At 42.6% G+C, this 22375-nt stretch overlaps 1 protein-coding gene across 1 annotated transcript in view; it reads left to right on the top strand.

The window, feature by feature from the left end:
• Positions 1-19406, top strand: part of GPATCH2 (G-patch domain containing 2) — a 150837-nt gene extending 131431 nt beyond the window's left edge. Inside the window, exon 10 of the mRNA XM_055144584.1 lies at positions 11080-19406. Coding sequence (XP_055000559.1) covers positions 11080-11300 — 221 coding nt within the window. The 3' untranslated portion in view covers positions 11301-19406. The remainder of the gene's footprint in view (positions 1-11079) is intronic.
• The last annotated feature ends 2969 nt before the right edge of the window (positions 19407-22375 follow it).

Here is a 22375-nt window from a genome sequence, read left to right as displayed (position 1 = left end):
TTTTTTCCATGAATATGAGAGGAGCAGTAAGGAAATAAAATTTATTACGAGGAGCACACAGTTAGAGAGATGAGACAATTTCAGAGGAAATTTCCTTCAATGTGCAGTGTAAATTCTATATTTAGGGAATAGTTCAGCAATAGAAAATGAAAGAATGACTTAAAAACTGGAGCACTCAGGGTCAGGGCAATAGGACTCGGGGGAGGGCATGTTGACCCCTGGCATCGATTTGATCCCCGGCATTACATATGGTCCCCTGAGCACTGCCAGGAGTAATTCATGAGTGCAAAGTCAAGAATTCCATCCCCCCAAAAGAGAAATAAAAACACTGGAGCTTTCAGAATCCTCATGATACGCCTGAGCCTTCCGTGCCAGGAACCATGTGAGCGCTTCTCAGCCTTCGTACCCTATGCACTCTCTAGTCTACAGACCAGCTATTGAAAGCATGGGGCCACATTAGTAAAGTTTATATCAAATCTTCATCTTCTAGCTATATGGAGTTTTGGAAATGTGGATGTAGGAAATACCTGCGTGTAGAGGGCATTTCAAACATGTAGACTCATACTTACCACTTCTTGGGTCTCTTGCTTTGTCCCCAAACCTTCATCATTTCATCCTGCCACCAGTTTATACCTTGGCATTGTCACAATCACATCATAAAATGGACATTCCTGGTCAAAGAAACAGCCCAGTGGTTAAGGTGCTGGCCTTCCACTCGGCCAGCCTGGGTTTGATCACCAGCACCACATAGGGTCCCCCGAGCACCACCAGGAGTAAGCCCTGAGAACTGCTGGATGTGGCCTAAAAGCCAAAAGTCAAATAATAATAGTAATAACAACAATAACAGATAAAATGAAGGATCTGAAATGTGTTGGGTGAATAACTAAGGTGATAGAATTTTCCAGTAGAAGGGAAAGGGCCGAAGCCTTGGTCTGCATCACCCTCAAACCCAGGTGCTTTCTCTGCCAACATGCTTCTGGCCTCTTTTGAAGAACATGTATGTAAAAACTGTTTCTGCAGTGACCTGTTAGTGCAGTAAACAAAGCCTGTTGTGCACTTGGTAGAATAAAAAGCCACTTAGCACACATGTTTACTTGAGTCTACTATATTTGTCTTGTGTTCCATAGAAGGACTATTCCAACATCCTCTGTACAATGCAGAACATTCATTAGAGCGTTTCCAGCATAGCTCCTTCTACGGAACATGTAGTCGCATTTAGATCAAATGCATGTCATAATTCCTTTGCTTCACATCCTTCAGAAGGCAGGTGTAGGATTCTTTAATATCCCCATTTCGGTTGAATGGTCCCCTGAATTCTCTTATCTTTCAATGATTCAAACATTAGTGGCAGAAATAGTCCAGGAACCATCTCAGGAATGTGACTAAAGCACCTTGGTGCCAGTGGTGAGGAGGAGAGAATGTCAGGGTCAGGCCCTAACACTCGGAACATATGTGAAGTGAGAAGGAAAATGCATAATGGTGGAGGAGAGGCTAATATAATTATTTCTACAAGGTGATTTTGACGTTACAACTCAACAGCATCCCAGGAAATCGTTTATACAGAGTATGAGTCTAAGCATTAAACTTTAGCCTTACACATTCATAAAACATACACCGGCATATACTAGATGTCATATTTCAGAATTGTTGTCATTCTCCAAAGATCCAGGATTTTGATTGTATAGCTAGATTATTTTTTTATTCCCTAAATAAAATCCACAGGAATGCAGTGTGATTTTTGTACTTGCACAGAAAGGAGTGGCTTAGGAGAATTATGCTACTCATTTTCAACTTATATTTAAAATATAGGATAATTTTTCCTCTCAAAGGGCAAGAGGTGATTTATTGAAAAATCCTTAGTTAAAAATAATATCTTCTAATACTAATGAATCATCTCTAAGGTGAAGATTACTACCCCAATTGAAGGAAGAATGTTTTGAAGGAATAAATGCTTTTGTATAATACACTTCAGTAATGTTCATAATCTGAGATCATCTTTTTCTGATAATTAGAATCTTTAAATTCTGGAATATTGCCAGTCACATTATACTCAGTTTTATTTTTCTAGCTTCCAAAGTTGCATTAGACTGTAGAATTACCTTAAAGATAAATTCTCTCCAATGTATAAGCCTGTACAGATCTCCAGAAAAATACATTGAACTGAGATCTATTTTTACAGCTCCTTCTGCTTTCAGTCAGCATTCAGTCAAAGCTGGGGAAGTGCAGATTGGAGATAACTCAAGTTCATTTGGGATCAGGAATGAGAATTAGTAGAACAAAAGCAGTAATAGTGTTTTATGAGCCCCTCAGATCTATGTGAAATATCATGTAGTCAAAGCTTGGGTTTAGGAAGCCCTCCACCCCCAAATAATTACAAAACTATAATTAGACACTTTGACTCTATAATCATAAGCCAGACCTAGACAATAATTTAAGACAATTTTTAACTGAATATGGATCATTCTATGCAGTGTATGCAATGAATAATGTTTTTTAAAAACTGAAAGCTTCCCACCCCAGATATAGATAAGACCCTAAAGCTGAGCATGCTTAGTGCTTGGCGTACTGAAATTTCCACTCATTCTGGTTTGTCTTCTTTGAAAACTCTGAAGGAGCCAGAGTGTTATCAGCTGAACATTTATTAATTGTGACAGGAACACAAATTTATTTCAGCGCTTTAGCTTACTTACTGCTCTTTCACCTTTGTATTCTTGTATTGACAAAGTAAAATGAATATTGATAAGGTTAGATATTGATTTTTAAATGTACGGCTTGTTCTCGGCCTCATTCAAAGTCACAGACCAAAAGATAGTGGATGTCCTCGCGCCTGGGATGTAGATTTACTGTTAGAAAATTGAGAGCTGTTGAGGCAAGGAGGTTTGCCAGCAGAATGCATTTTATAGTTTGAAAAATGTCATCTGTAAAGGTGAAGAAAAGCAGCGAACAAAATAGGAGGGCTATTATTAACACATTTTACAAAGGCAGCCAGAAATGCGGTTCTGGTCCATGTTTTTGGTGCAAGCCACAGCTTCCAGAGGGATGAGCAGGGAACGTGGCTTAAGCGGGTCAGTGGAGATGGAGGGGCTGACACCCTTCTAATTCAGGGGTCCACTCTCTATTGCCCATTTTGCTGTTCTCCCCTCTTTGGTATAAGTGACATGAGTGGGCCTGTTGAGATGTAGGCTGCTTGCTGTTTGGATTTCTGTTGCAAAGAGGGGCATGTTCATCAAAAGGAGTGCCAGCTTTTGTTCTGGAAGTCTTCAGTTATGCAGAGAGGTGATGGCTGAGCTGCTGCAGCAGCTGCTCCCAGGCCGCCCGTGTGCTCAGAGACACGGAGGGGCGTGCGTGTTTCTCGCAAGAGGCGACTGTACAGCTTGCAGTGGCTTACTGGCTAATTTCTCCACACCCCACTGATAGTTCTGTAGGAAAATCAGCTTATTATGACTATTTACTGCAGCGCAGACAGGTGAGAAATCATCTTAATGGGTGAAGATCTTTAATAAGTGGACTCTTAATTAAAAGTCATTGTGAACACATCAGGAAATAGTAGTTGTACCCAAATCCGTTTTCAGCATGTGGATTTCTTCATTGTCCAAGTTTATTTGGTCAGTACTGTTTTTAAATTTGTTACATATTTTGGTTTAGAGGCTACTCCCTGTGGTGCTGAGGGTTTCCTCCTGATTTTGTGCTCAAGGATCACTCCTGGCAGTTCTTGGGAGACCAAATGGGATGTTGGGGATTGAACCAGTGCTAAGCAAGCACCCTACCTGCTGCGCTGTTGCTCGAGCCCCCTAATAGTTCTGTTTTATTATTCTTTGATCTCTGGGTCTATATGATCACTCTAATTATTGTTGTTATATTTTGGTTTTGTTTTTTGTGGCCAGATCTGGCGGTGCTCAAGGCTTACTAATGGCTCTGTGCTCGAGGATGATTCCTGGTAGGGCTTCACGGACCATATGTTAGAATCAAACTGGGTCAATAGTGTGTATTACCAGTACCCTGGCTACTAACCTATCTCTCCACCCCCAGTTATGATTAAATTTTTACTTTTTCCAAGATTTTAAAAACATATAAATACTGCAGGTGGAGGGAATTAGCACTTTTTTTAATGTTTTGTTTGCAGCATCATGGTTTAAAACACTGTTAATGATAGAGTTCCCTGCGTATCACATCCCAGCACCATACACTCACTAGTGTTCACTTCCCTCCACCACTGTCCCCATCCTAATTACCTCCTCTCTCCCCTCCCCACCGGTCAGCTTCCTACTGAAGAGCAGCAGTTCTCAGTTTCAGTTGCCTTTGGGGATTCGTTATTCGATGGGGCGAGTTAATGTTGAAATCAAACTGCATCTGAGCATAAAGCAAAAGCCCAGGCACCACAGAACCCCTACATCATGGTACATGACACCAGGCAGGTGGCAGTGCAGACAGTGAGAAGGAGAGTGTGCGTGCAGTCAACAGAAAATAATCACTGTTGCCAACATGATAAAAGTACCCAAACTACAGAATCCCTGGGCGTGTTCGATAAATGTACAGCCACTGTTCACAGGCAGGGCTAGGCCTGCAGGGAAGGAAGAGAAATGTTCAAGCAATGTTCGAGGCCAGCAGCGACTCTCAGCTGGCCCCTGGGCCCGGCCCAGGCCCAGTGTTTTCTGTCTTGGAAACCTCGAGACTGGAGGTCGGTGCCCCATGGGGAAGGAGCCCAGCCAACCTGTGATAAAGCTTCTTATCAAGTCTGCCCCCCTAAAAAGCTCTCCCTTCAGAAACGGGGAGGACAAGAAACAAAACATGACCCACAGGTGAGTCGGAGAGCTAGTAGTACAGTGGGTAAGGCACTTGCCCTGTATCATGCTGACCCAGGTTCAATACCTGGCACCCCAGATAGTTCCACCGAGCACTGACAGGAATGATCCTGAGCACAGAGCTAGAAATAAGTCATGAGTGCAGCCAGGTATGGCCCCCAAACAAACAAATAAAGAAAAAACCAAAAAAATCCCAGAAAAACAAAAAAACTTTTACCCACAGAGAGATGGCTCAAAGGAAGATGGCTCGTGTTTCACATGCAGGAGACTCAGCCTCAACCCCTGCAGCTCTTTGATCCCTGAGCACTGTGGGGAGTGACCCCAGCACAAATCAACAACAGCAACGAAAAATGCCTTACCCACAAGGCATAGGAAATTAAATATTCAAAAATGACAAGAAGAAACTGCAGGAAAAAGAAAAAAACTATAATTAATATTGTCACTGTCACTGTCATCCCGTTGCTCATCGATTTGTTTGAGCAGGCACCAGTAACGTCTCTCATTGAGAGACTTATTGTTACTGTTTTTGGCATATCCAACACGCACGGGTAGGGGTAGCTTGCCAGGCTCTCCGAGAGGGGCGGAAGAATCGAACTCGGGTTGGCCGCATGAAAGGCGAAAGACCAACCACTGTGCTATAGCTCCCAAGTAGAAATTGGAGCTAATTATATGGGGAGGAAAATCTTGAAAATTACAAACTTCGATGCTATTATCAGCAGATCAGATATAGTCAGGTGGGGGGGGGGGAGAGTTTTTCTTTGTGGTTAAGGTAACATAGTTACAATAGTTGCTGTTCATGATTTAATATACATTTACTGCTCCTTACCACCACCTCCCATTAGCCTCCACAAATGTCCCCGTGTGAACTCTAGACCATCTTCATTCCCCTCCTGGCAATGTCAGTTCTATAATCTAGGCCAAGGGTTTGTATCATTCAGCACTATCTATTTCCTTTTTTCCATTTCCTTGTATACCACAGGTGAGTGCGATCATCCATTATTGGTACTTTTCTCTTCAGAACCATCCAAGTTGCAACTGAAAGATTTGAGAGTTATTTTTAAAATTTATTTTTTAATTTATTTTTTATTTATTTTAAGTTATTTTTAAAATTTATTATATTTATTAAAATAAAGACATTTTAAAAGAAGGACACAGGAATAAGAATATGGAAAATGTAATACTGGGTAGGGGAGTCGCAGAGAAATGTACCTCAACTGAGACTTGCTTATTAGAACTTCCAAAAGGAGTGGAAAAAATGGTCAAGAAGTGTAAATAAGAAAATAATGATAATTTTTAGGATTAATGAAAACAAATATCCTTACTTTAAGAAAGCACAAATGTTTATAAATAAATGCTAAACATCAATTTCAAAATGTCAGAGTCAAGGAGAAGAGATAAGTACTTAAGTACAGCCAAAAAGATCCGTCCCTCACAGGACTGGAGTCACACCAGGAGCAAGTCTGAAAAATGACAAAACCCTAAAGATCAGAGTAATATTTTCAAAATACTGAAGTAATAAAAATGCATTTATGTTAGCTCTAGATTAACTAAGAGTTATAGATCTAGTTATAGAAGTATTATTCAGAAGGACTGAGACAAATAATCTTTAACAAAAAGAAGGTGAATTGCATTTAATATATTAAAAATAGGCCCAGCTATATCAGTTACCAGGACAAATGTAGACTGATCAAAGGCCTATGACAATTCAGGGATTGTCAACATGGATAAAAGGACAAACCCCACCATTTGCTGTTAACAATAGTGGCAGCGGGACCCTTAGTCACAGTTTAAATCCCAGCAAGCAGAAAGTCAAGGAGCTAGAGGCATGAGCAACCAAATGCATGCCGTGGTACTTTGGGAGAGTGGAAAGCCTTCTCAGACTTTCTCAGCCAGCTTGGAGCAGCATTTGGGTCCAGGAACTGGGAGTTTGCTAGCAGAATAAATTCTGTCATTCTGGAAAATGTGCCAGAGAATAGCACTGGGGAAGCTATAGGTATAGTTCAGAATTCAGTCAATGGCTGGGTAATAGGGAATGCAGAGGTGCCGCGCCCAAATTCTCAGAGGAACGGTTTCTAATGACTTGACTCTGGGCAGAAATGGTATCTGCTTTAAATCTCAGAAATGGAGCCAACGATGGCCTCTTGGGATGAAAGAAAGATCAGAAGAGACTGGATCTGGACACCCTGCAGGCCAGCAGACCTGCCACTGCATCATCTGCAGTCACCCCAGCAGATGCCCACTGCTTGCTCTCCAGATGCAAGCTCACAGAAGCTTGCCTTGCAATTCACAAATGACCTTACTTGACTTTTTGTTGGGCTTTGTACCACACCCAGCAGTGCTCAGGGCTCACTCCTCTGACTCATCGCTCAGGGATAACTCCAGTGGAGCTCCGGAGACCATATGTGGTGCCCCAGATTGAAGCAGGCTCCACTGCACACAAGGCAAGTGCCTTAACTCCTGTACTATTGCTCAGGTCCTCACCCAGTTGACTTAATGGCTCAGAGCATCATCTCCAGCCTATCTCTGGTCATGAATTCTCATAGTCGGGAGCTTGCCCAGGGTTTCCCAGTGTGAGTTCTCACAGGATGCTGTCATGGGCTTTTCTCTGGGGCCCTAAGGACTAACTAACGATGGTGGATTGAACCCACAGGCATACTCTGTATTTGTCCCACTGTTGGCAAACCAGAAATGGTCCTAATTGCACTATACAGTTAACAGTAATACACTTTTATTAGAGATGTGTTTGCTTATTTATGCAGACTTTATTGGGGGGGCAAATACTATTCTTTGATCACTGTCTCTCAAGAAGTATATTTTTGTATAACCAGAGCATTTGTGAATATAAATACTTCCTTCTCCAAATACAGATCATGTATTTCAGACAGTGGTTTTTGTTTTGTTTTAATCACTTAAAGGGAAAATAATGAGCTATTCCTTTTAGATAGTATGTTAAATGCCTTGTCTTTTTAAGCAATTAACTATCTCAACTATTTTTATTTAAGAAATTTGTGGAGAATAAGCATTGATCACTCCACCCCCTACTTGGCCACATTTGAAATAAGACCAAAAAGTATCAAAATACAGAAATATCAGGAGCCAGACTGGTAGCACAGTGGATCGGGTACTTGCCTTGTATGCAGCTGTCCTGGATTTGATCCCTGAATGCAGAAGAAGTAAGGCCTGAGCACTGTTGGATGTAGCTCGATTCCTGCACCCCAAATCCCTCAAATATAGAAATTTTGTGTTCTTTATAAATAAATATCAAGACATACTGAATGAGGTAGTGCTTAATAAAATAATTTATTTATTATAAAATAATAAATAAAAATAAAAATAAATTCAGAAATTCATGGAGAAAAATGACTGATGTTACAGATAAAATGAAGAACAGGCTCAATTCATGTGGCTTTTCCTGTGTTTACGAAATGGGATATGTGAGGGCCAGAGAGAGAGATGATACTTGCTGGAGCAATAGTTACCAGGGGTTAAGGCACGTGTCCTGTACAGAGCTGACCCTGCTTCAATATCTGCCGGGAGTGATTTCTGAGTGCAGAGTCTGAAGTATCCTCTGAGCACTGTTGGGTGTTTCCCTCCCCGCCAAAAAAAAATAAATAACAAAAGGAAAAGAAACCCAGAGAGCACAGAGGTAGTACGGGGGGGGGGGGGCTCCCCTTGCGTGCTCTCCATTGGGTTCAATGTCAGCACCCCATTACGGTCTCTGAGCACAAGCAGGGATGATTCCTGAGCACAGAGCAGGAGTCACCCCTGAATACCAATGGGCATGGCCTAAAAGAAAAAGATTCAAAAGAAAGAAATAGCACAGTCATTGAAGAGGATTGTGACATCTACTGCTTGCTCACATATCAAACTGTACTTAATGTTAAAATCTTGAGTTCTGGACAGCGGTCAGAGAGCCATGGTTTGTATTGCTGAAAAGAGGACAGCACTATTGACAGATGGTGAGTAGAGCAGTGTTAATAATAAAGACAAACCACCGTGACCCCATGGTAGCCCACTAAAGGAATGGGGGTGACCTGATGGGCAGAGGGTGAGCATGAACCTTCTGTGCTGCAGAAGACAGAATGGGAACAAGGCTGAGCACCCTAGCCATTGCGTGGGAAGCTACACGTGTCACCTCCCCTCCGATTGGCTGTTTATCCAACATCAATACGACACTTTAGGAGCCAAATTGCTAAACAAGCTGCCAATTAGGCTTGCAGTCAGCTGGATAGATTAGCAGTTAAGAGAGGCCCATACAAGATTTTCATCTCTTGAGCCAATTACACAAGTGAATTACCATCCACAAGACCCTTTGGAAACTGAGGAGGTGGGGAGAGTGTGAGGGAAAAGGACCATCTCAGCTCTGAGAGAAAAGAGATCCAGCATCAGAGTTGGGGCTGGGGGATGGGAGTCATGGTCTGTGGAAGGGGTGTCAGGCTGCGTGTTGCTAAAATAGCCTGAGCAGGAGCATCTTTGAGGAAAAGACTTAACAGATTTAGCACTGCCAGAAGCCAAAGGAAAGGGAAATTCTGACTGTAGCATGCTGAGCTGAGCGAGGGTCGCTCCACTCCTGAGCCTTAATCTCATAAAAGGATGAGGTCCACTCCAGGACTCAGTTTGAGAATAATTTACCATGGATGGTATCTTTTTTTTTTAAGGTTGTTGTAGCAAAAAACCATTGTTCAGGCTTGGTGTGTGTGTGTGTGTGTGTGTTTGTTGTTGTCTTTCTGTTCCCCTTCAGGAATTAGGATCTGTGTGAAGACATCCAGCATTTGAGAAATCAAATGTTCCCTTTTTTGTCCTTCTTTTTCTTCCACACACAAGAAAATGCTTCATTTTATACTTATTGAACTTCCCATGGCAAGGAGGTGAAACCAGCATTAAAAACAGAGGGACCAAGGATTGCTGTTGCCTCCCTGAGGAGGTGAGCTTGGGAGTTACTGGACCTACTCAGGAGCCTCCATATTTGAAGCATCGATGTGGGGAGATGAAAGGAAACCAGGAACCAGGTCCCATGCTCACTTTAGATTGTAGCAGTCTCTGCAGATGTTTTCAATTGTCTCTTTTTTTTTTAAAGGACAATGTTTGGGCAACACTTGGCTATGCTCAGGGCTTATTCTTGGCTCTGTGCTCAGGGATCACTCCTCGTGGGGCTCAGGGAAATCCCATGTGGTGCCAGGGATCGAACTGATGTTGCCCATCTGCAAAGCAAATGCCTTATCTGCTGTTATATCTCTCCACACCCTGAATTGATTTTTAATTTAAGTTAGGAAAGAGCTGAAGCAGGAAGGGTACCCAGGTCTTCCTCAGTGCCTTGAAAGAAGGAATCAAGCTTTGGCTCCTAAAGTATTGTATTGATGTTGGATGAACAACCAGTCAGAGGGGAGGTGACACGCAATGGCTGGGGTGCTCAGCCTTGTTCCCATTCTGCATTCTGCAGCACTGGCCTAGGAGACAGTGCTTTTTTGGTAGCAGAAGAAACACAGGCATCCCCACCAGAGATGGGGCCTCAGGGCTGGGATGGGATCTCAACAGACTTGCTCAGGACTTGGCTTACCTACTCTCTTCAAGCCCTAACTCCTTTTCCTTGTCCATGCCCCTTTGTCTAAAAGACTTTAAAATTGTACTGTTGGAGTCACTTCTTTGGACCCCCATGCACTGTTTCACGATCAGTCCAAGAACCTAAAAATGAAGGCATGAAAGTTCTCCCTTCCAGAGATCACTTTCTCCTTTGTGGGGGCTGAGGGCACATACATTGCTCTGGGGGTTCTGGGCCTGTCTCTGGCCATCTCCAGATCAGTTCAGCTTCCCTGTCCAACTTCATAGTCTAGTAGCAGCCACCAAGGCCAAGCAGGAAAGCAGAGCTCCCTGGGGAGTGCTCCCTAACCCTGGCTGCATGTGGGCAGATGGACAATCTTAGCTTAGCTCTCGTGGACCCCCCCTCCACCACCATTGGTCTGTTGCTCTCACCTGTTTCTGCAAGGCAGCAGGTGACCATTGTTTTCCAAGAGGAGAAGACAAAAACCTCAGGAGGTGAGAGCATTTAAGCTGTTCCTAAAGCAGAGAGCTCAGGAGCAGCACCTGTATCCAAGACCGTTTCCCCTTCCCTTCCCTCTGCTTCAAGCCTACACAGATCCCAAAAGATGAAGATTCAGCGCCCCCTCCCCCACTGCCTGCTGGTCAGAAGAGCTGCATCGGACACGGGTTTTCTCAGGCCCCCAAAGGATATCCACTAGGGGTCAGTAACAAGTGTCTGTCTGTCCTTTTATCGCTGCAGGACTTGTGGGAGAGAATGCCCAGCCTATCCTGGAAAGCAACATCGGGAACCGAATGCTGCAGAACATGGGCTGGACGCCGGGCACAGGCCTGGGGCGTGACGGCAAGGGCATCGCTGAGCCCATCCAAGCCTTGCAGAGGCCCAAGGGGTTGGGACTTGGCTTTCCTCTCCCCAAGAGCACAGCTGCCACCACCATTGCCAGTTCGGGAAAATCTACCTAAGAAGCAAAGCAAAGAGGAGCCTGGTCTCCCAGCCTGTTCACTCCCCATCGTAGAAGAGCAGAATGTCTGCAGGTCTGGAAGCAGAGATCTCACATTTGCCCACTGCACCTGGCTCCCTGGGTGCAGAAGGGTCAGTGATGGGATGTCACCGCTGTCCGTGGTGCTAATGTGAAAGTCAGCCCCGGCAAGAATTTGCAGCTACTTCTTGTTGTAAAGAGCAGTGTTTATTCCGTTTATTTATTCTGGTCCTCCTGGGTCAATCATTTCTGGCACCTAAACCTCCTCGTTCACACGTGAGGGACACCTGCAATCCCATACCCACCCAGAAAGCAATTGTGAGCACCCCTACAGGTATCCAAACTAGGCTACACCAAGAAAGAAACATGCTTCTTCATATCTGCCCCAACTCTAGGACACTAAAAGACATGCAAACCCACTTAGTGGGGTCCTCAGCAAACCACTGATGGGCTGGTCAAGTGCATATGCCTGGCATTTGGCTTCCCTAGCAAGGTGGCACCCCCACCCCTCATTAATCATCTGCCCTTGGACATTGGCGTGAGAACTTGCAGTGACTCATGTTTCCCTCTGGAATTTGGACAAAAATAAACCTCATTCTTGTTATCACCAGAGTGCCCTCAACATTATTTGAATGCAGATTTGATCAATTTTACCTCATTCAGAGCAGGAAATGATTATTGCAAGAAAATTGTATTTTTTAAAAATCCACCATGACTGAGCTGTAAACCCTGATAATCTAGACTGACTTCTACCTCTCTCTTCCTAAAGGTTAGTTTTTGTAAGACTGGCTCAACTGTAGTAAACTGATTTGAAATTTTAACCGTAGGAGTATGTTATGAGAATATAGTATCAATTTATCTGGAGACTGAAATGTCTCCCCCAAGAATTCAGACTCCTGGCAGTGGTCCAATCCACTTTAAGATGAGCAAGAAAATGAATGGTCCCAATTTCCCCTTTTCATCATCTCAGTAGTTACTTTAAAGCCAAGTAAAACAAGTCATTTCTTTTATGCACCTATTATCGTGATTTCAGAATCCTCTGCTTCCTGTGGGCAGAGGTTCTAAATAGATGTTAGTTCAGAATTTGTTGGTTTGAGCTAGGTCAGGAGATGGCTCAAAGACAGACTGCACACTTTCCTCACATGTGGGCATCCCTGGTTCAAGCCCTAGTACCTCAGAATCACTGAGCATTGAGCCAGGTATAACCCTAAAGCCAAAAATGAATTCATTTATTATCATCTTCCCCGTTAAGACAAATCATACTGACCAGTACTGGTTGAGTCAAATAGCACAAATGAAACTCACCTTCCTAATAAGTTTAAGCTTTTGTTTCTCAAAGCAGCATTGAAGAAGCATCAAACTTTCACAGATACTCCCAGCCCCCACACATGCAAAGCCTCCCAGCTTGTCACCATCCCCTACCAGAGAAGCAGATGTGTTTTCAGCTGGCAAACCCACACTGACCCTGTGTCGCCCCAATTCAGAGATGACATTGCATCTCTCAGTTTCATGCTGCCTATGGGCTTGGGGAAGTGGAAGCTGTCATGTGACCCTCATCTGTTTAAAATCATCTGTGTTCCGCTCTAAGGAATTTAGGGGAAAAAATGTGAATCCTCAGTTTTTAAAAAGGGGCGAGTGGGAACTTGCGTCTAACAGGGTTCCTTCAAGTGGTCTCCAAAGGCAGAATTCTTCAACCTTTCCCCACCTGTGAACCTACCCATGGCATGATGGTTGAAGACCACTGCCCTAAAGTCAACACTGCCACTGGAGGTATTGTGTCCTTCTCGGGCTCTCTTAGAAAGCCTTTCTAGTCACACACAGACACATGTCTCAAGAATCCTCGTCTCTTCCCAGGGTTTGTGCTAAGAAGACAGGCTGGAGAGGGCCTCTGAAGCTTTCCTAAAGCCACCCCATTTTATGATTATTTTGCAACGGGCTTGATACTGAGAAATTTCTCTAAGTCTGAGAAAATAGTCTGCCCATGAACACTTCTTACATGGCAGTATAGAGTTTTCTTGGATTTATTCAAAACATGGTTTGTTTTCTAACTCTGAAAAAGCTTCTAAAGTGTTCTCACTTTGGAAAGGCAGCCATGCTGCTCCTGACGGGTAACGTAGGAGTATGTGGCTCCTAGCTCCTACAGCACTGTGTTCAGAGCCTGATAGAGAGGAGAGGATGGTACACCCCACTCTCTTCCTGAATCCTGTTTCTGGGGTTCTCTGGACAAATCAGCAACAACCATTCTTAAGTGCTTACTTGGAGGCAGTAACAAGTATTCTCCAATATCCCACACCCCAAATGTTACATCTTCATCACTGTTTTAGCTGCTTTCAGAGCAATGTTCTCTGTCTGGGCTTCCATAGCTCATGGGATATTTAACAATATTTTTTTATTCTTGGAAGGTGTTCAGCTGCATAGAATTGGAAACCATGATTCCAGCAGACAGTAGCAATACCTATGTCTCTCTCTCTCCCAGGCGCTCACATACACAGCTGTCTCTCTCCAGTCGACAGAAGATATCAATGCCAACTTTTGTACTTGTACTTGTTGGGGAGAAATGAAGAGTCAAAATAAAAGCTTCTTAAACCAGATGTCTTTTAAGATAAGAAGCCAGGGCCAGAGAAAATGTACAGGGCTTAAGATGCTTGCTTTGCATTTAATGGATGGACCCCAGTTCTCTGCCCCAACTCATGATTGCCATGAGTGACCATGAGCACAAAGGTGGCAACAGCCCTAAGAACTGCCAGATATGGCCCTAGTACTCCCCCAACAACTCCCTAAGAAAAGCCCAGCAATTTTTGTTGCCACATTGCAAAGTTCATTTTTTTTAGCATCCCAGAGAATCCAAAGATTGCACGGGAATTCATGGTTTAGAACATCTAATTTCTCTCTCCTTAAACAGGTAGCAGGTTTTTTTCTGCTCTCACAAAGCCATTTATGTCCATCTTTGTGATCAAAGCTTCCTAGCAAGAATTTGGCTATGCTGAAAGTTGTAGAGAAATCATGGAGTCTTCTAGCATTTCAACAATATCGAAGAGAGCATGAGCAGACTTCAGTAGCACCACATTTGTTTCTATTTAACCAGACTGGATCCTGGTCCTCTTCTTCCCCTCTCCCACTGTCACCCCCTCTCTTCTTTGCTTGCCTTCTTCCCTTTCCTTCCTCAATGCAATGTTTAAAGCTATGTTCCCTTCACACTTATTTATTATTGTTTTAAAGTTATATGGTTTGTAAGAGCTAACTACTAACTAGAACTTACTAATTGATTGGTTTTGTTCTACTTCTACACCAATTGAACTCAGACTCTGCTTACCACACACGTTAAAACAGGAGAGTTAAAGACAGGCGTACCATATACATAGAGGTGTATTTTCAGAGGGCAAGTGTTTGCAGTATGTACATGCAGTGTGTTCCATTTCAGCTCGACATTTATTTTCATGTCATGAACTGATACTCTTATAGTCAATTGAGCTTCTCTTCAAACACTTCATTTTGAGCTGATATTTCATAAAAGAAAAAAATCATTGTTAACATACTTTTAAAAACCATTTCTCCTTATTTTTGTCTTTCTAAAAATAAAAAGTGATATATATTGCTATTGTAAAATGAAGCAAAATGTTTAGCAGACTATTTTAGATTTCTTTTCATTTTTTTCTTTCAGAAGAAAGCTATATTAATGGATCTACCAAGAGTGAAAGAAAATAACACAATGTTTAAGAATGTTATTTATAAGCAATCCTTGTCTTTGTGTTTTAAGTGTTCTCCCCTTGCCATAAAACAATAAATAACTTTTAAAGTGCTTTAAAAATATTACTACTGTCGACAGAATCTAACAGTAAAATTAAATTCATTACTAGTTGAAGCCCTGAAGATTTTCAACATATTTTTCAATTGAGAGAAAAAGATGGTAAACATATTTGAGCTATTCTATCGCATTTTTCCTGTTTCATTTTCTCTAAAGATTGTCTAAAGCTCATTGGCTGAAGGTTTCCTTCTGCTCAAAGATTCTATAATTGTAAATTGACAAGTGCAAACTCTCTCCAGCCACTTGAAATATCAACCAGAATCATTATGTATTAGTCACTTCAATTCCTTCTGGAAAACTCTAGCTCTACCCTAAACATACTTGACTATTTAAAATATTTTATAATAGACATTAAAGTGTTGAATTCTACTTAAAGAAGCATCACCATTTATGTTCATAAAATTTTATCTTATCTTCCAAAACTCTAAGTAGTATTGTTAGGGTGAATGGATTTTTTTTTATCCTTTCTATCCAATGGGTATTAAATACTCATTTATTTAACAGGCCTACAGTAATATATACTCAACTGACAAGTGGACCATGAACACTCCTTCTGCTGGGCTCCGACTAAGCAAAGACTCATTACTTTACACACCTGACATTTTAAGTAGATCCAGATTTGTCTCCAGCGAGTCAATGCCATTAGCTGCCAGAAGTATGATCTACTATTGCCACTTTTAGTTTTATCTGTACATTAGAGTTGTCTTCTGTCTCTGAATTGTCAGACAGCTTAAATCATTCTCATGTTCGCAGACCTCCCTCCTGTTGCATTATCAGAATCTTCTGTTTACTCCTTAATGTTTGAAGAATTAAGTAACAATTGAAGGCTTTTTCTGTGTGTGTGTCTTTCTCTCTGTCTCTGTCTCTGTCTGTCTTTCTCTCTTTCTCTCTCTCCACCCCCACTATTGGCATTATAGGTGTGTCATTCTTGACTTGATTTTTCAGCTATAGGAAGCTAAAGATACAAAACTGCTTGCTGATGGTTCTCTGAGTAAGAAGACACCCCAAACTATTTCCTACCTGTTTTCTTCTTCCTGTGAAGTATAAGAAATAAATGTTTCATAGTGGAGAGATAATACAGGAATTAAGAAACTTGGGGCTGGAGTGATAGCGGGTAGGGCATTTGCCTTGCACACAGCCGACCTTGGTTTGATTCTCAGCATCCCATATAGTCCCCCAGCGCCACCAGGAGTAATTCCTGAGTGTAGAGCCAGAAGTAACCACTGTGCATCGCTGGGTGTGACCTGAAAAGCAAAAGAGAGAGAGAGAGAGAGAGAGAGAGAGAGAGAGACTTGTCTGCATGCAACTGATCCTGGTTCAATCCCCAGCATTTTCTATCTCCCAAACACCACCAGGAGTGAGCCCCAAACACAGAGCCACCTATCTCTAGGTGTGGCCCACTACCCTCCCCTAAATATGCATTTCCTCCTGAAGACATATTTCTTTCATTCAGCAAACATTCACTTAATATATGCTGGCCCAAAACACACCAATGCATTGCTCCCTTGTGACGAATGAATGGAGGTCAATGTCAAATTCAGTCAATGTCAGTGCCATGATATGCCCCTGAGTTCAGAGGCTGTGGTGGGTGTTCAGGTCCTATGAGTCTCATCTGTGATTCCCGGGTTCTTTACTGATGACCCCAGTTCATCATGGAAACTAGACAGAGAGTTCATGCTGCAAATTCGACATATAGAACTCACAAGACACTATTTTAAATGGATGTGAGCCGCTCGGAGCCCATGAAAAGTGGGAACTTTAACATCCAAAATGTTCTCCTGATGCCAAGGTTGCCTGTGGTATCCATAGCTTGGGCAGGGGTGGAGGGAAGCTGGGGACAGGGGGCTGTGCTCTGTAGATGCACCTAGTCATGAGGGACATTCCTGCGGATTCCTCCTGGGTCTTCAGTGACCTCAGGCCAGCCTCTCCTTTGCCACCATTGTACTTCTTCTCTCGGTCCCTTAACAAGTACGCCAGAACAAGCCACAGTGTCCCCTGCCCCTCCTGACTTGGTGAGTAATTGTCCACGCAGCTGTGACAGATGTGCAAGATAACAGCTTCTTCAGGAAAAAATTAACAGTTTGTCCAGCATGTCAGCTCTCTCTTTTTAGTGCTTGGGAGGTCTTGGCCCCATTATGGATGATTTAGAAATTGAGGCAAGCAAAGACCAGCTGCCGGTCCTGAAAGCCATGGCGAATGGCCCTCATCTGCATTCTGGGAAGCACCCACCTCCCGAAACCAGCGGAGCCCCTCCAGCCGCAGGACACGGGCGTGCTGACAAAGCCTTGATTTGTTGAGAGAGAATAAATGGGTTTTTCAGAAGATGAGGAAATATCACCATTACTGGCCAATTTGCAGCATTTTATCTGTTCTTCAAACATGTCACTTTTGTTATTGTTGCCGGGTAATTACATAGAAAAACGGAAAGAAAACAAAATTCTGGTTACGTATTCAGATGGATTGCAAAATCATATAATCCTGATAAATGCCCATTTATGATACACATGGATGAAAGGTTCATTTTAATTTTGAAGGGCTAGCTTGAGCCTAAATGGGATCGAGTATTAAATTCCAGAGAATCTGATTACCTCAAAGCAAATCATGTCATACTCTTCACTTCTGTAGAACCAGAATTCAGGGGGATGTGGTAAGGCATGTGCAGGCTGCCATCTCCCAGAGTGGGCAGAAAGTGCATTAAGGATTTGTATGTCCTGTGTGGAAAAAGAAGTTTCCAATAAGCTACATGGTTTCCCTGATCTTGGGACCAGTCAGGCCAAGAAGGAGGCTTCCTGGTTTGTTGCAGCGTCAGGGGTCAGGGGAGAGGCGGATTTCTCCCAAGCAATGTTCAGGAGGCCCCATGGGTTACTTCCCAAGACCAAAAAGAATCACCATAAATTATTTAACTGGCAATCTTTCTCTGATAGTTTCTTTCAAATGATACATTTGTAGATTGACAGCACAGCAGACATGATGCTTCTAATGAGTTGTGCATCAGAGGATTTTCAGTGTCTTGGCCTCAGTTTTCTTCTGTTCATTTTTTCCCAGACAGAGCCCAACTCTATTGAATGCCAATGTAGTATTTTCCATCTACAAAGGGAAATACACATGAATGTCACTTGAAAAAAACTATTTTAATACTAGAGAAGAGTCCTAAACATTACCCTAACTGCTTTTAAAATATGCTGATACATGCTGGGATACTTTTCCCTGGCCTGTTCTAACATTGTTTATTTCATGTTGTTGGTTTAATGTGGATTTATGAGAATCTTGTAGAATTCTTCTGCTCTGGGACATAAAAATAATATAGAGATTAAGACACTTGCTGACCTACTTAATCCCCAATACCACATCTAAGCACTGCCACGAGTTATTCCTGAGCACAGAGCCTGTAGTAAGCATTATCAAAAGCCAAACGAAAACAAAGCAAATAATTCCACTACTCTTCCATGCCCACCACCCAAGTCCCGGTATCCACATCCAGTTTCCTAGGGATCCCCTCCACCTCCTCCCAGCCCTCTCCCCACAACCCCTGTGGTTACCTTTCTGCAGCCCAGTGATTGATTTCTTTTGACGTTTTCCCTTGTTTTGCTTCTTCATGACCCACGTACAAGTGAGATCATCTGCTCTTGTCTTTCTCCCTCTGACTTATGCCCTATGACTGGGGGCTCCTCCTTTAGACTTTCCATCCCACACCAGAGCTTCTTCTGCTGAGTCTGGGAGAAGAAACTGTCCTCAGTCACCCACCACACTAGCTGATTCCATCCATCAACAAGGGCTCCAGGGTCCCCTCTGTGCGGAGGAAGCAGCTACATTAGGAAAGACAGAGAATTCTTTGGTTCCCAGGAGGTCCACTATCTCTTTCTGTGGGGACCAGAGGCTATGGGCCTGGTAGAAGAGCACCAGACACTAAGGAGCACCATTGCAAAACCTGGCTTTAAACTTGGTCCATCCTAACTGACTCTACACACTCTTAAGTTTCTAGCTTCTTAGCTCAGGTTTGCAAAACTAAGGAATGGCCCAGAAGAGGGATTGGTTTTCAAGTGTCTATGCTAAAGATTTCAGACATAATTCTCAGGGAACACTAGAGACAGGCACTAGAACCACCTCCCTTGGGCCCTGTGCAGCTATAGAGATTAGATGACTTAACTTTAATGATGCCAACCAACTGGGTTCATGTCATTCAATAATTAGGGATAGACAATGTCATTGCTTACTGGTAAATTGTGAACAATTTACAATAAATTTTATTTAATTTTCAAATAAGAGTCTGCCAGAAGCATTTGTATTCTATCAGGAGTTTTGAATGGTTTTGTCTCCCTTGTACACTTGATTTCTCCATACCTTCATTCTGCTGTTAATTAACTGGGTAAGCATATCATTACTGTCACCAAGTTTACTAGTCCAATCCTAGTTTCCTTTATCACAATTCAAACACTATGGGGCTCATCTGATTAGGTGATATACCTTCATGATATTTTAGGTTTCTGCTAATGAATTCATGATAACACTAACTTGGCAATATTACCCAGGGCAAGAGCCTGTGTATGATTTCCCAGAAAATGAAAAAGAAAGTGGTGACTTTTTCTTTTTTCCTTTAAAGAATGGGAATCCAGGATACTGACCTTAACTCCATAAACAGTTCCAGCAATTGAAACAGGTTCAGAAAAAGTGAAGACAAATGATTACGGGCTAACAGGACTGACTTTAAGAAAAACATAATGAGTGAATAATACAGAGTTTTAAAAATAATGATCACAGAAAGGATTAAATAATTTTAAAAATATTTGTAAATCAAGTACTCAGAGGGAAAAGAATTATTTCAAAAATTACGCTTTCCTCTCACTATTTGCCAAGAACATGAGCCTAAAAACCTTAGAAAACCCTAAAGCCTCCACCAAGTAGCTCCTAGAAACAATAGACTTGTATAGTAAAGTCGCAGGTCATAAAATCAATATCCAAAAGTCCATGGCTTTCCTATATGCAAACAATGAGAGAGAAGAAAGTGATATAGAAAAAAAAATCCAGAGGAGAGACTAGAGAAGGAGGCGGTGGTAGATCCAGAGAGAGGCCGGAGCTGGGAGTGCGGGAGATGGAAGATTAAAGATTGAATAAACGAAAGTATTAAATCCAAAAGCTAAACCACTTACACTTGGAACACTTGAGAGTGGATCCACATCCCAGCTGAGCTAGAGTCGAAATTAAAACAAGAGTCCTTTCTGCCGCCGCGCAAGATCGACCCCGGAGGCAACTGAACCACTTTGGACACGAGCAGCGCCCCCAAAATGCCTCCAAACTGTGTGCTCGGAGCTACTGACCCAGGCGCCGCCAGCAAGTGATGCAATCACCAAAAGAATTTTCCCTGGACTTCATATAGAAATCCAAAACCGCGCGGCTGTCAGCCGCGCGACCTAATATCTCTTGATTGTCAGCAACGTGTAAATGTTCCTTTTTAGCAGGGCTTACCGTGGGGGGAAACTCCAAACAATAGTACTGAGTTTTTTGTTGAAGGGTAAAAGATTGTAGCGATAGAATTTTAGGCAGAATTTTCCCTGGACTTTATATAGAAACCCAAAACCGCACGGCCGCTGCCGCGGCCACGCAACCTAATGTCATCTAATCATCAGCAATATGAAATGGTTCCTTTGCAACGGGTTGGACTTTGGGGAGACCATAATAGGGTTAAAGTTTGTAGTGACGTGTAATTTCTGGCTGTACTTTCCCTGGACTTTACACAGAAATTCAAAGCCGCGAGGCCGCTGCCATGGCCGTGCGACCTAATGTCATTTAATCATCACCAATATGAAATGGTTCCTTTTTAACGGGTCGGACTTTGGTGGGAAATCCTAACAAGAATAGTAAGTCTTTTGCTGAAATATTGAAGGCAATCAAAGTGGTAGCCATCTCTATAGACTGAACTAAGCCATATCCTCACGCCGGCTGAGAAGAAATATCCTTCTTTCTCGGGAAGAAACGCGGCGTGGCATTAACCATAGTATGATGTCCATTAAGCTGACATGGACCTGGTGGCGTGGGAATGGGATACAAGGGAATAAATTATTATGTATTTGGAACAACGGGACGCTGGTGGAATCTCGAGCCGGGGCCAATACCAGCGTATTACTTTTGGTTCCAGAAACTGCTTGCAGACATTCTACCAGACTATCAACTAAGCCAGAGCCCCACGCCGGCTGATGACGGGAAATAACCATCTTTTTCGTTATTTTTTTCCCTTTGTCAGGCAGCGTGGTGATTACTAAACAGGTGTGAACTCGGTGGCGCGGGACGAGGGGGGAAAAAAATAGAAGAGTTATGTTACAAACAGCGGGACTTAATATCTCTACATTCTCAGCAATGGAGAGCTATCAAATGCTTCCTTGACAGTAGGACTGTCTTTTCTTTTTTGGGGGTAAACCCTAGCAACAATAGTGAGTTATGTGTTGAAACCTGGAATGTAACCAAGATAAAGCGTAAACGAAGTGAAACTTATCACTTACAAGGGCGGGGACTGGGGGGGCGGGAGGGGGCAGGAGGTATAATGGGGTGGTTGGTGATGGAATATGGGCACTGGTGAAAGGAAGGGTGTTTGAGTATTGTATAACTGAAATAATCCTGAGAACTATGTAACCCTCCACATGGTGATTCAATAAAATTTAAAGAAAAAAAAAAGAAAAAAAATCCAATTTACAATCATGCCTCAGAAAATCAAGTGCCTCAGAATTAACTTAATTAAGGGGGTGAAGGACCCATACAAAGAAAATTACAGAATGCTACTTCAAGAAATAAAAGAGGACACTCCTGAAATTCATGTGGAACAATAAGGCCCCACAAATAACTAAAGCAGTTCTTGGGGGAAAGATGGAGGGCATCACTTTCGCCAAACTCAAACTGTAATACCAAGCAGTAATAATTAAAACAGCATGGTATTGGAACAAAGACAGATCTGCAGCCCAATGGAATAGAGTTGAATAACCATACACATACCCCCAAATATATGATCATCTAATCTTTGGTAAGGGAGCAAAAAAAAAAAAAGTGGAGCAAGATAAATCTCTTTAGCAAATGGTGCTAGCAAAACTGAATATCTACATGCAAAAAAATGGGCTCAGACCTCTACCTCCTCTACCTAACACCATGCAGATCAAAATGGATTAAAGACCTTAACATCAGACCAGAATCCATAAGATACTTTGAAGAAAAGGTCAGTAAAACCCTCCATGGTATTGAAGCTAAAGGTATCTTCAAAAATGACATGC

Source organism: Sorex araneus, chromosome 7, assembly GCF_027595985.1.
Source record: "Sorex araneus isolate mSorAra2 chromosome 7, mSorAra2.pri, whole genome shotgun sequence".
Classification (NCBI taxonomy): Eukaryota; Metazoa; Chordata; class Mammalia; order Eulipotyphla; family Soricidae; genus Sorex; species Sorex araneus.
The sequence above is the reverse complement of the archived record's forward strand: the minus strand, read 5'-3'. Positions and strand labels throughout refer to the sequence as shown.